Source organism: Natrix helvetica, assembly GCF_964273705.1.
Source record: "Natrix helvetica genome assembly, chromosome: 3".
NCBI lineage: Eukaryota > Metazoa > Chordata > Lepidosauria > Squamata > Natricidae > Natrix > Natrix helvetica.
In genome coordinates, this window is record NC_138549.1 from 130,806,770 (window position 1) to 130,821,354 (window position 14,585).

Consider the following 14,585-nt stretch of genomic DNA (forward strand, 5'->3'; position numbering starts at 1 on the left):
AAAGACAATAAACAAAGTAATTGCCTATTCCTAGGAAGAGACGTTCTTATCTTCAGAGCAGTAATGCTAAAAACGGGGATGTTATGTATAAATGTTTAAAAAGCTAAAGTGATTAGAATGATTATTTTTATTCTTTATTTCTCTCATATATTGAAACTGCTTGGAACAATCAGAGAGTATTTGTGAAAATGTTTCAGAAAGTGAATATATGTTATCATATGTGGAGTTTCCAGGATATTACATAGCTGGAGTACATTAGTTTTAGAAGTTGCTTACAAAAACTTTCAGATTTTCTTCAGAAAAATAATCTGAATTGCTTCTTCCAAGTCATTTAGGAAATAGAGATCAAAGAAAAGGTAATCTGCCTTTAACTATTTTTTTCCCATTTTTCCAATCCCCAGAATGATGACGGCACTTATACCGGTTTCATTAAAGTGCACCTAAAACTGAGGCGTCCTGTGACAGTCCCAGCAGGGATTAGGCCACCATCTATTCATGATGCTCTAAAGGAAGTCAATTTAGCTAACATGACAGAGAAAAGAACATCATTCTATCTACCTTTGGATGCCATCAAACAGTTACATATCAGCAGCACAACAACTGTGAGTGAGGTGATACAGGGAATTCTGAAGAAATTTATGGTGGTGGACAACCCACAGAAATTTGCACTTTTCAAGCTGATGCAGAAAGATGGTCAAGGTGAGAAAGATTCAGAATAACTATGGCAAAGAGCTTTCTGCCCTAAAAGTGACAACTTATGCAAGTGGCCCATCTGTGCTGCCTGTCATAGGTGCTGCCTCTGCTCTGCTCCCTAACAACTCTGCCAGATTCTCATCATCTTTTGTTATAAGGATCTCCTCTATAGCAGAGGAGCAGAAACCAGTTAAAAAATTTGCAATCAAATCAGTGCTAAGTAAAATCATACAATCAAACTTGAAATTATTAAAACAATAAGTACAAACATTAGAACAAGATTAGGGTGGGGTTTTTTTTAAAAAAAAGAAAAGTACTAGAGAGCAGAAAGTAAATAAAAATGTTAACCTAATCAAGCTTTCTTTCAACTATATTAGGTCTGGCCAGAATAAACTTCCAATAACCATAGTAAAAGTTTTATTAAAATAATAATACATCTATTGGAAAGTTACATATGAAGAGCCTTTTAAAAAGTTATTTTAGGGACCTATTATAGAATCTTTATTTCTATTTTGTTCACAGCGTGGCACAAATATAAGATCAAAAATTTCAAGTCTATTTTCATAGTCTTCGGTAGAAACATGAATGGAATAATGCTTCACTTTTCTTGGAATTAAATGTGATTTTTATTAAAGTACTAATCAGCTTGAACTGGTTTTCTTCATGTTGTATTTTGGATTTAATGTACCAAATAAAGAAAATATAGAACTTACTCATTTTGGGATAGTATCTGGGGAGGGTGTGTGTGAAATTACTTGTTTATAAAGCTTAATTTCTGAAAAGTATCTAAGCCAAAATAGGATGTCTTTTAAATCAGGCAATGCTTGGCTTTAAGAGAAGCTTGCTAAATGACCTTGGATAGTCAATGTCCAAAATCAGTATAAAAGAAATCATATTGTAATGGGCAGGGATAATCATGTATAGCATGGGACCTCCTAATGTGCTAGTTACAAGAGCTAAAATACTATATAACTATAGCTTTATCTGAGCTTATAGCTCAGTGATAACATTTGCTGTTCAAGCATAATGGCCCAGATTCACCTTATGACAACTTCAATTAAAATTATATCAAAATTATAAATGGAGATGTTTTAGACAAGGGGTCAACCATTGCTGGGTTAGATGGTCAATAACTGCATCCATTAAAAATACAGAATTTTGATTTAGAATCATAGAACTGGCGTGGGCTATTTAAGCTGAACCTATAAATTGAATCTAGCCCTTCAGGAACTAAAATTAAAGTGTGCCAAAAGGGAATGAATTACAACTTCACATCAATGGCTTCAGTGCCAAACCACTCGTTATACTTTTTTTATTTTTACTAATATTCAATAGGAATCTCTTTCCTGAAGCTTGAAGATTGAGAATATCTCTCAGCCTTCTTTTCTAAAGACAAAGTATTTCCAATTACTTCATTTCACTTCATAAACAATGATAATTTTCATTGTTCTTCTCTGATTCAGGTCTATATGATACCTGGGAGGAGGTCTGAATGTGATGCAAAACTAAGCTAAGCTCACTGGCTGTTTTGTAGTTACTTTATACTGCAAATTTCTTTTCTATTTGTAGTCAACTAATATTCCAAAATCTTTTCACAAATATTACCGTTAAACCAGATATCCTCCATCTTACATCTGTTTTCTAATTGCATTGTTTTCAGTTGTTGCCATTAATTCAAATGTGGTTATTATCTGTTCACTTCTCTAACCTATAAATATCAATTTAAATCTTATTTCTGTTTTTTTGTTTGTGTTATCTGTATATTAGTAAGTATTCCTTCCCTCTCTTCCTCCTGTTAAAAAAAAAGAATACAGGACTGATGATTGAACCTCATGGTTCTCCACTTTATACCTCTCTGCAATTCTTTAACCTAGAGTTGTTTTCTTCCCTGTAATGGCTTTCCATAAGGATAAACAGTAGGTGTTCATGTCCAGTTTTGAAGAATGAACAATAAATGTTTGAAATTGCTGTAAAGGAAGGAAGAGCTGAAGATCTTTAATGAGCAGCAGTTTCAGCCTTTTCTATTCATTCTCCTAGTGGATCTGTTCATAGGCCTGGCTATAATTACATGTGCAAACCTGAAGAAATTTGCCTTTTCTTTTCACTTAAAAGATCCTAAGTGATTTTTGTTGCCTCATCTTTTGCAGTTCTTTCCCAGAAGCTTCCAGTCACAGAATGTCCTTTGTTCCTTCGGCTCCTAGCGGGCCCTGACACAGATATTCTGAATTTTGTGTTGAAGGAAAATGAAACGGGAGAAGTTGAGGTAGGTCTGATTGCTGTATAGTTTTTGTTGTTATGCCTAACTCGCAAAGACGCACAAAAATAGAACCACGTTACACAACCAGTGATTTGAATCTATAGAAGAACAACTGAGTGGGTGGAAAAGCAGCTGTTCCATCTTAATAGTTCTTATAATAAACATAATTAGATACTTGTGCTCTAGAATAAATATAATATTGAAACAAATACAGAAACAAAGGGCATTTCATACCTCATGGAATTACTTTTTAAAATTTTTAACATGATTAATAAAGTTTAATTATACAGGACAAAATAACCTTCCTGCAGAGTCCTGGTGTTTAAAATCCACCTATGTATAAATGTTCAGGCTTCAGAACACAGATTAACCAGGCACCAATGAAGACATTCTTCTGTGCTTCAGAAGTACAGGACTAAGAAATAAAGGACCAAGCTCTGAGTCATAGGAATGATTTCCAAACTAAAAATAAGCCAGTCTTCCAAATCTTGGAAATAATAGTTCAAGATGCATTCCTTAAAATTTGAATTGTTTGGAAGTTCCTAAAGGAGAATTTCTTTCAAGGTAATTGTAATAGCATGGCTTGATGATGAATGAAATCAACTTTCTTTCTGATAAACCCTCTGGGTTTATAGATAATGTCCTCAGCTTTTACTCATAGTAATAGCTTGGTAATTTATCTTGCTGCCATCTGTCTCTCAGGGAGTATGTCAACTGACATCCTCCCACAATTCCAGTGTGCAAGAGACAGAGGGCTCAAACTTTATTTTTATTTTTTTTAAAGTATCAAATCATTTTAACTGTTAAGTATCCAGCAGGTAAATTTTTCAATTTTCAATATCAGTTATGAACTAGAACCCAGCTGTCTGCCCAACCTTCTTTGAATTTCAGCCCAAAATAATGACAAAACAAGTAACTATATTCTAGAAAATCACCCTTGGCAGACATGGGCCTTTTTGTGATTGAAAGTTAGAAAATCATGTATAATCTTTCCTACAGGTAGTTTCTCTTATTTACCCTGATAGTTTCATAGTAGCAAGCTCATGGCTTGAGGGAAAATAAGATTACAAAGGATTCATTATTTTGGGATGGGGTTTTCTTCTGGCAAATTAAACTTGTTACAACTGACATTTTTCACAGGTTACAATAGCGTATTCTCTCCCTGCTCCCGCCCACCCGCCAATTTAAAGCCTCTCTGTCTGTTTACTTCTTTAGTGGGACAACTTCTCTATTCCAGAGCTACAGAATTTTCTAGTAATACTAGAAAGAGAAGAAAAAGACAAAATCCAGCAAGTGCAAAAAAGATACAGCAAGTTTAAACAAAGACTGCAAGAGGCCTTGAAAGAAGCCAATGGGAAGCCTGGATAACCAAGTATGGATAGCAAAAAAACTCAATTTTAGAGTCTAAATAAATAATGAAATATATTTAAAATAAAAACAAAACCGAACAACAACTTTTTCTTTCTCAGGACACTTTTCAGTTTGGTTGTAATCCAAGCTTTGCTTAGAACTGGTAGTTACAGAAAGGGAAACTGACCCTCTAGTACCAGAAGCGGTGGCTGCTTTTCCTTCTCCTTGGTCGTACTGCCTGGAAACTCTGCAAAGATGCTGAATGTCTACTTTATTGGTTGGTTTATTGTACACATGTTAAGGCTGGACTGAAATGGCTATCTCCCCTTCCTGCCATCCTGATACCTCACCTGTGGATTTGTGTTATGTGCAGTAGACATGTCTAGTAAATGTGTTCTCTGTGGTCAACTCATCCACATAACCATCGACAAACAGAAGAACCTTAGTCTGAAATAAGTGAGACACATTATTAAAAAATGCCAAACGTATTGTTGCACAAGAAAAGCGAACTGAACAATTGCCAAGGAAGTGGCAGAATATTGGAATGACTTCAGGAATGGCTCTGGACACGAGAAAGAGTACATTTCTGGGAGGGGAAAAAATCTCTTTGATTTTAGGATTCTGATATAAATAGGGTGTAGCATAGCCCTTCTGTTGGAACCTCTTTTGCCCTAATGTGGAACAAGTTCTGAAGGCTTTGGCAGCTGATTGTTATATTTACCTTTATTAATATATGTTGGAAGCATTAGTCACATGTTATCCTAGAATTTATGTGAAGCCTCTGAAAGGAAATAATCTTGGGTGCTATTGATACTCATATAGTAGAAAATGAGTTGCAATTTGCAACTGCTCAGCTTACTGGCTCTTTCACTTTGCAGGGTCATGTCACCTGATTAAAGGTGTAAGTTCCAAATAGCTGGCTGCTTCATTTGTTTTGGAAACCTGAACTGGAGAAATAAAAAGTAAATGTGACAACAGAAGAAATGGGAAATGCATTTGAAAACATGGGCATTGTTATCTCAATTCTTATAGTTATATAGAATTTCCTCTTTGACTGAATGCTTCTGATGTAGTTGTCGGTGCATGGGAACAACTTCTGAAAGATGATCTCCTGTATTTGGAACCCGACTCTGAATTATGCACACATTTACAATAGGGAGGGATAAATTGGGAATATATGTGGCAACTTTGGGGTAGTCAGGCACAGCTTACAAATGTATTGGATTGTCTCGCATTGGAGCAGCTGGTATGACTGGCTGCAGTTTGCTAGATGATGTAGGATATGAGGCATTGTTCTCCTGTTTATAAGGTTGGGTGAGACAAATGATTCTCTTTTTCTCCTTCCCCGCCCTTTTCTGTGTGTAGTTTCAACAAGAGTTCATTGAGTCAAACTAGGTTTTATGTATTTCCCCTTTAAGGGCTAGCTTAAGCATGCACTTAATCCAGCGTGTAACTCTTGACTCGGCTGACTGAGCAAACTCGAGGCTCCCTTTCCTTGCTTTGCAAATACTAGCCTGTTGTTTAAAACAAACAAGATCATTTTTCTTACAATAATTTGATAATTAAGCCAGTACCAAGACTCTGATTTTATTAGGCCAAGAGTTTATCTGTTGTCAGAACCTGACAAGCTTTCTTTGAAGATTCTTTAAGCATATGGGAGCATATGAAGGGAAAAAGATATTTCCAGTTCTGGCATTGCAGGGTTATGTATAGAGTTATGTATTACACCTTGCAATTAAAAGAAATTAATGAAACCGGAAAAGCAAGGAGCAAATTGAACTAGTTCACGCTGAAGCAAAGCTACACACAAACTTCCTCAGGACTGTAGAAATGGTTAATGAAACAAAAAATGTGAAACCCCAGGAGTTTTTCATGTCTGCATAGTTGAGAAAAGGAAGAGTGAAGCCAGTTTTGTTAAGTCATTAAAGATCTTCTCTCCAAGAGGGATATTATATATTCTGTTTTATTTTCATCAAAGAGGGAGGAAAACTGTGTTCCTGCTCTTCCCTTTGGCATGTCTTGAACATTTCTATAGAAGGCATGGCTTCTTATGCAATTGATGTTAATGCTGCTGACTAAGCCTCCTGTATATAGACAGGTGGTTGTTGTTTTTTTAAAATATTATAGAGCTAGGGGCATTAAGCTGAGGAAAAAGAAGATGAAGCTTAGATTGGGAGAGAATGCAGAGCCATTTGATCTGTGGTAGAACAGAAGCCTTAGGCGTGGAGGCCCCTACTTAAAAAGCGCAGACTACTGCTAGCAGTGCCTTTGTTTAGTATATTATGTTGCTTGCATCTGTGTGTGTGTGTGTGTCTATTTTTGTTCAGAATGGTCAGCTACAAACACATTTATAGTCTGTATAGAATGGAATTAGTGAAAGTGTTTATGTGGGCAAAGTCAATACATTTTTGCAATGCTGTAACTTATTTTTACTACTGTTTCAGCCCTGTAACTTTTTTAAATGTCACCACCTGACTTTTTTTTAAGTTCTTTCTCAATTTGGTTATATGATGCAAACTGTGTAAGAAACTATTAAAAATAAAGGATATCTGATATAAAGAATGAGTTCTTCCCTCTTAACTCTTTTATGTTGTTCACTTAACATTACACACGTTATTATGTTTTAATTTTAACAGAGATGTTATTTTCTACCTCACTGACTCACTATTCCTAATAGGCAAAGGATCTTGAACTTCCTGTTTCCCAGTGTGATTACCAACAGAAATCTTTTAGACTTTATTTTTCTATGCAGCTTATCTATTTGATACCATTTCCTTTTGATTTATCCTATATGTTCAGCATTTCATCTACCTCTGTATGAGCAGGAAACACATTCCAATAAATCACACAATTTAGATCAACATCAATGTACACTCTGCACTCCATTTGAGTTCATACTTCAGCCACTGCAGGTTGGTCAAGAGTTATTCCGCAGAGCTATTTCGTAGCCATGTAGGAAAGAGAGAAAAAATAATGGTCTAAAAGCTGGTATGATTCAGTTAAAGTGCTGAATTGGGAAGATCCAATTTCAAATCCACCGTCATCATGGAAGCCAGGCCAATCACACACTCTCAGGTTTAGATACTTCCCAGCTCTTGTGGGGAACAGCTTGAGTACCTAGAGCAGTGATGGCTAACCTTTTTGGTGCTAAGTGCCCAAAGCATGTATGCGAGCACCCCCTAGCGCCATGATGGCGAACCTATGGCACGCGTGCCACAAGTGACACACGGAACCATTTGTCAGGGCATGCGAGGCGCTGCCCTGAGAGCTGGCCAGCGCGCATGCACGCGCTGGCCAGCTGAGTTCACCTTTTTAAAAGCCATTTTTCGCCCCCCCCCCCAGGCTCCAGAGGCTTTATAGGAGCCTGGGGAGGGCAAAAAGAGTCTCCCCCGTGACTTCCGGTTTGATCGGAGGGTCGTTTTAAGCGTTCCGAAGGCTTCAGGGAAGCCTCCGGACGGTCCCTGAAGCCTCCGGAGGGCCTCCAGGGGGCGGGGGAGGCTCTTTTCACCTTCCCCAGGCTCCTATAAAGCCTCTGGACCCTGGGGAGGGTGAAAAAAGCATGTAAAAATGGGGGGGTCGCGCGTTGTGCGTGCATGCGCACTGGGGGGTCGCACGTTGCATTATGGGTGTGGCCCGCCCGCACATGACCCCCCTGCGCTCCCCCTACTTGTGGCACGCGAGCCAAAAAAGGTTCATCATCGCCCTAGTGCAAGTGCAAGCATCCCCCACGCATGGGCCCTGTTCCCCTGCCCATTTTTGACTCCCAGGCTGGTGCAGGCGGCCTTCCAGGCCCAAAACGGTATGGGGGGCACATGCGTAAACCCCCAAAATGCAATGCGAGCACCCCCTGCGCATGCACCATGCCCCCGTGCATGCACATCTCCCAAATGTGACCCACTTCCCACGCATGTGCGGCAGACACCCAAAGACCAACTGGCCAGTGGGAGGTGTATACATATGAGTGGTGGAGCTGGGCTGGGGCAATGGCTGGCGTGCCCACAGAGGGCTCTGTGTGTCACAGGTTCACCATCATGGACCTAGAGGAACCACGGGATATAAATCTAATGAATGTTTTAAGCCAAGGGGCATTTTTGCACTCTCTGACAACACTCTTTGCAGTTCTTGATAGCTCTTCAATCTATAACCTCTAAAAACCTGGCTGAGTTCGAAAAAGGGCATTGATACTTACCTGATATGCCTCTTCTCATAGTGGGGGAGGAGTATCCAGGATGGTTGACCTTGTCCTCTCTTGATTGGACTGAGTCTGATAAGCTCTTTTAGCCATGCCTTGGTCACCAGGCTCCACCCAGTTATCGGCGAAGAACTCTATCCAACTCGCTGTGTCATCCATTCTAGACTTTATTTTAGTTTCAAACCTTTATTTATTACTTCAACAGAACAGTTCAACAAACATAACAATTTTGTAACATACCCATATCAGGGAGGGGCTGGATATTCCTCCCCCCTATGAGAAGAGACGTATCAAGTAAGTATCAACACCCTTTCTTCATAGTGAGAGGAGGAGTATCCAGGATGGGACGTACCAAAGCCTACACGTCCCTAAGGAGGGTTACACATTTGAGTATATGCCTGGTGTGATCTCTCCCCCGCCTTGTGAACAGCCTACAATACCCTACATCTGAATGAGGCTTTCGCAGAAGCAAAGGAGTCCAACTTGTAATTCCTCGCGAATGGTGAGGGTTAAGACCAGTGGCTGCCCTACAGATCTCAGATGGTGAGGCCTGCATGGTCTAGGCCGCCGAAGTGGCTGTGCTTCATGTAGAATGTGTTGTGATAGAGCCCGCTGTTTGCAGACCCCGTGCCTGATAGGCAGAAGCAATACAGGTTGTTAACCACCTGCCTATAGTGGTGGAAGTCACCTTGTTCCCAGGGACCCTGGCTGGAAGGAAACAAATAGGGCTTCCAACTTCCTGTTCGGCCTAGTTCTTCTGAGGTAAATCCTCAGAGCCCTCCTCACGTCCAAGGTGTGCCACTTCCTCTCTAATGGGTGAGAAGGGTCCGGGCAGAAATTGGGCAATATCAGCTCCTGCGAGCGATGGAAGCAAGAGCACACCTTGGGTATGAAGGAGGGTCCAACCTTAGCACTACCCTGCACTGGTGGAGCACGCAGAGATCTTCCCTGGTAGACAGAGCCTGCAGTTTAGATATCCTCTTGGCGGAGGTGATGGCCACCAAAAAAGCCACCTTAAGTGTCAGGAACTTCAGAGAGACAGTACGTAATGGTTCAAACGGAGGGCCTGTCAGAGCGTCCAACACCTTGTGTAAGTCCCAGGAAGGGTACCTGTGCATCATGGGCGGTTTAAGATTGAAGGCCCCCTTGAGGAACCGCTTGACCATCAGATAGTGAGTCCGTGTCTGATATTTACTACACAGGAGTACCGATGAAATGGCCAAGACCTGTCTCCTAATCGTGTTGGGAGCCAACCCTCTGTCCAGCCCCGCCTGACGGAAGTCCAGAACTTGTGCAACAGTGGCGCGGACCGGATCATGGCCCCTAGAGATGCACCCTGTAGAAAAAGACCGCCCTGTATCGCCGTAAATGCGCTCCGTGGAGGGTCTGTGAGCTGCCTGGATAGTCTGTATAACCCTGGGGGGAGAAGTGATCTTCCCTCAGGATGCTCCGCTCAAGCGCCAAGCGGTCAACTGGAGCCACTGAGGGTCCAGGTGTTCCAGCGACCCCTGACTGAGGGAGATCCTCTCCTGGGGAATCCTCCAGGGCCTATCCACCGAGAGGGATTAGAGATCGGCAAACCAAGGCCTTCAAGGCCAGTGGGGGGCAATTAGTACCCCTTCGCCCCCTCCCACAAGATTTTCTTTTGTATGATCCTGGGGATCAGGGGTAAGGGTGGATAAGCATAGAGGAGCCCCCGGGCCAAGGGCAGTGGAGAGCGTGTATCCCCTCCGCCCCTCGTGTCCGGTACCTGGAGTAAAACCTCAGGAGCTGGGCATTGAGAGGGGTGGCGAATAGGTCGACCTCCGGGTGTCCGAAGTGCTCTGTCAGCTCCCCGAAGATTGCTGGCTGCAGCTTCCACTCCGAATTGTCCACCTCAGTCCGGCTGAGCCAGTCGGCTCTGATGTTGTCCACCCCTGCTATATGTTCTGCCCTCAGCTAATGCTGTCTTAGGTCATAGGCTATCTGAGGTGCTTCTGCGTTTTTTCATAGTTGGACATCCACTTCTGAGTTTGTAGTGCGTTTAGGCATGGGGACTGGCTTGTCTGACCGTTTGTCATAACTAGAAGGGTGTTATGATTCTATGACTAGGATTGGCTCAGAAAATTTCTTGAATGTATTATGAATTCTTTGAGTTCAATTCACTTGTCGGCCACTGGGGTGCGTTGCAAGACTTTGTAGATGCAGACGCAGTTCACTGGTCAGCCACTGGAGTGCATTGCAGGGCTTTGTAGATGTAGGCGCAGTTCACTTGTCAGCCTCTAGAGTGTGCTGCCAGACTTTGCAAATGCAGGAACGGTTCATGTGTCAGCCACTAGAATGCGTTGCAAAACTTTTAAGATGCAGACGCAGTTCACTGGTCAGCCACTAGAGTGCGTTGCAGGGCTTTGGAGATGCAGGCGCAGTTCATGGGTTGGCCACTAGGGTGCAATGCAATGCTTGTAGATGCAGGTGCACATCACTTGTTGGCCACTAGGCGTTGCAAGTGTTGGCCTGAAATACTGGATTACAGTTTGTAGAGGAGCTACTAGAGGGCGCTGTTTGTGCCTACTGTTTGGAGTGATTGGTAATGACGCCTTCTTTGCTGTCAAAGGATGGAAGGCTGAGTCAATCTTGAGCCAGTGAGATTTGAACTGCCAAACTGCAGTTAACTGTCAGCTGAAGTAGCCTGCAGTACTGCACTCTAACCCCTGTGCCACCTCGGCTCTAGTTGCCAAGGCTATTCTGCTGGTTAGGTTGTCAAGCTGAATCTCCAGTTTTTGGAATTCTTAAGGGTCTTTACCCGAACTCGGAACCCGTCTTGGACCTGGCTAGCTTGGTACCTTCTATAAGGGTTGAGCCCTTCCCAAATAATTCATAAACAATAGTAACTAATCAACAAGAGAATAACAATCTCTTCAGCTGAACTGCACCTGCCTTTTGGCCCCTTGGCTGCCCGAAGACTTTGCACACACAAGGTAAGCTGATGTTGGGATGGTTGGGGCCTCTTTATTGCCCCTCGTTTTCAGGACAACTTATCATTAAAGTTGAAAGGATTTGGGAGATCGGGTCTGGGCTAGCTGACCTCTTTTTCATTCAAGTTTCGTTTCCATGGAGATCTTTTCCCTTTTACAAAAGTGGAAGGCTTTTACAACCACTTAAGGAGTAAGGCTTGGAATCTGCATCAGGTTTCTCTTTCTTTGTTAAGGCCAAACACAACAGCAGATCAGATTATATAGGTTGGGAAAGGGTGGGGTTGCTTTATCATGCAATTCCTGGATCCCTCCACCTGGAGCTCAATTAGATGGAAACAAGGTCGATCTTGCTTTCAAACAAGGAGAGAGATGAAATATGCTTTTCTAACTTTGCAGGATCTGCTTTCTCAGTGTATCAGAGAACAACAAAACCAGGCTCTTCAGAGCAGATTGAATCAGCTAGGTCAGTGATGGCGAACCTTTTTTGGCTCGCGTGCCACAAGTGGGGGCAGCGCAGGGGGGTTGAGTGCGGGTGTGCCGCACCCATAATGCAACGCGCGACCACCCCAGTCCGCATGCGTGCAAAACGCGCGACCACCCCCCCAAGTGACTTCTGGGTTGCTCGGAGGGTCGTTTTAAGCGCTCTGAAGGCATCAGGGAAGCATCTGGACAGTCCCTGAAGCCTCCAGAGGGCCTCCAGGGGGTCGGGGAGGCTCTTTTCACCCTCCCCAGGCTCCTATAAAGCCCCTGGAGCCTGGGGAGGGCAAAAAAAACCATGTAAAAATGGGGGGTGGTCGCGCGTTTTGCACGCATGCGGACTGGGGTGGTCGCGCGTTGCATTATGGGTACGGCACACCCGCACTCAACCCCCCTGCGCTGCCCCCACTTGTGGCACGCGAGCCAAAAAAGGTTCGCCATCACTTACCTAGCTGATTCAATCTGCTCTGAAGAGCCTGGTTTTGTTGTTCTCTGATACACTAAGAAAGCAGATCCTGCAAAGTTAGAAAAGCATATTTCATCTCTCTCCTTGTTTGAAAGCAAGATCGACCTTGTTTCCATCTAATTGAGCTCCAGGTGGAGGGATCCAGGAATTGCATGATAAAGCAACCCCAGCCTCGGACGGTCCCTGAAGCCTTCGGAGCGCTTAAAACCACCCTCCAGCTCGGAGGGTCATTTTAAGCGCTCCGAAGGCATCAGGGAAGCCTCGGACGGTTCCTGAAGCCTTCGGAATGCTTAAAACCACCCTCCGAGCAAACCGGAAGTGACTTCCGGGTTGCTCGGAGGGTCGTTTTAACCGCTCCGAAGGCATCACGGAAGCCTCAGACGGTCCCTGAAGCCTTCGGAGCGCTTAAAACCACCCTCCAGCTCGGAGGGTCGTTTTAAGCGCTCCGAGGGCATCAGGGAAGCCTCGGATGGTCCCTGAAGCCTTCGGAATGCTTAAAACGACCCTCCGAGCAACCCGGAAGTCACTTCCGGATTGCTCGGAGGGTGGTTTTAAGCGTTCTGAAGGCTTCAAGGATGGTCCCGGAAGCCTCTGGGGGGCGGGGGAGGCTCTTTTCGCCCTCCCCAGGCTCCTATAAAGCCTCTGGAGCCTGGTGAAGGCGAAAAATAGCTTTTAAAAAGGTGAACTCAGCTGGCCAGCGCGTGCATGCACGCTGCCAGCTGACAGGGCAGCGTCTCGCGTGCTTTGACAAATGGCTCTGCGTGCCACTTGTGGCACGTGTGCCATAGGTTTGCCATCACGGAGCTAGGTGGTAGACGCTGCATTTCTCATGCAACTCTTGGCCCCTTTTTAACACATTTCACTAGAGTCCTTCATCTCGGGAGAGATAATCAGCCTTTCTCACTGAAACAGGATGTTCCTCTTTGCTCCAAGAGGGGAGTGGGGGAAATTCCGGCAGCTGATTTCAGTTAGACTGCAAACAGAGTTTGGGATTCAACTTCAATGTTCCTTTTACTCGAGGGGAGCTCAAAACAACCTCATCTTTATACTGTTCTGCTTGGGTGGTTGCCCCACGCCCATGCCTGCAGAGGTAAAAGGGAGGCTTGAGGAGAATGCCCCGTAGTGAGTGTGACTGCCATCCCTGGATAGAGCCCCAGATGCCTGAGGTATCAATGGGAATCCTCACTTGCTGGGAGGGATCTTCCTCTGTGATCGCATCAGGCTCCAGATCAGGGGAAGCCTTCTTGCTGATGGCCTTATGGCAGATGCGCCCTAGGGCTTTATGCCTCTGCCTTTCATATTTAGAGGCAGGTTTGGGAGGCTTGGAACCGGAACTTGCCTCTTTTGCCGCCCTGGAGGAGATGTGCTTCATTTTGCTCTTTTCCTTGCCGCCCCCACCCTTGGATGGACCTTCAGGGGTAATCTCTAACATGATTGGAGGCTCTTCTGCCCCTTCAGTGGGGCCAGCTTTAGAAGCGAGGACTAGATTCCTGCCTGTGTCCTCTGAGCTGCAGGAGTCCGCCACGTGGGGACTCTCCTACCCCTTCTTTTCAAATGATGCTGCGCGGCAAATACAACAGCCCTGCCGGTCAGGGCTTTGAAAAAGCGGCTTGTGCTACTAAGAGCTGCCAGTCAGAGCTTTGAAAAGCGGCTTGTGCTACTAAGAGCTGCCGTGCTCTCTCCTGTGGCCTCCTACTGTTAACAGCAGCTCACTGAGAGCCTTGCTGCCCCCTCCTCCAGCTGCTTTCCATTCTCTTCCTTAAAGGGAAAGTTTTTCCTTAAAGGGAAGACCGTTTTTTAATGGGAAGCCTCAGCAGCGATCTGAGCCTCTCCGGATAGTCAGGCACTCAGAAAAGGATTGAATAGGGCTTGCATAAATCGTGATAGCAAGGTTGCCGGAACACAGGATGACAAAGCCCGAGGTGTTGAAGGGAATCCTCACCTGGAGGGAGGAGTCCCCCTTCTGCAGCCCTGCCAGGTGAAACCTGGTAATCTTCCCTCAGGTTCCAGGCTAGGGGTTTTTTTTTTCCTGTTGCTGGCCTTATGGCAAATGTGCTCCAAGGCTTGGTCCCTCTGCCTTTCATACTTGGAGTTATACTTCGGGGGTTTGGATCCACAGCCAGCCTCTTTAGCCCCCTTGGTGGAGATATGCTTCCTTTTGCCTTTGCCTTGCCTCCCCCGCCCTTGGCTGATGCC

The 14,585-nt window shown here is 44.1% G+C and overlaps 1 protein-coding gene across 2 annotated transcripts in view; it reads left to right on the top strand.

Annotated features, from left to right (window-relative positions):
• The window catches only part of RASSF5 (Ras association domain family member 5), a 78,034-nt gene extending 71,172 nt beyond the window's left edge, over window positions 1-6,862 (top strand). For both annotated transcript variants that reach the window (XM_081947191.1, XM_081947192.1), the window contains 3 exons: window positions 402-699; window positions 2,841-2,956; window positions 4,166-6,862. In XM_081947191.1, the coding sequence (XP_081803317.1) occupies window positions 402-699; window positions 2,841-2,956; window positions 4,166-4,318 (567 nt within the window). In that variant the 3' untranslated portion in view covers window positions 4,319-6,862. The remainder of the gene's footprint in view (window positions 1-401; window positions 700-2,840; window positions 2,957-4,165) is intronic.
• The last annotated feature ends 7,723 nt before the right edge of the window (window positions 6,863-14,585 follow it).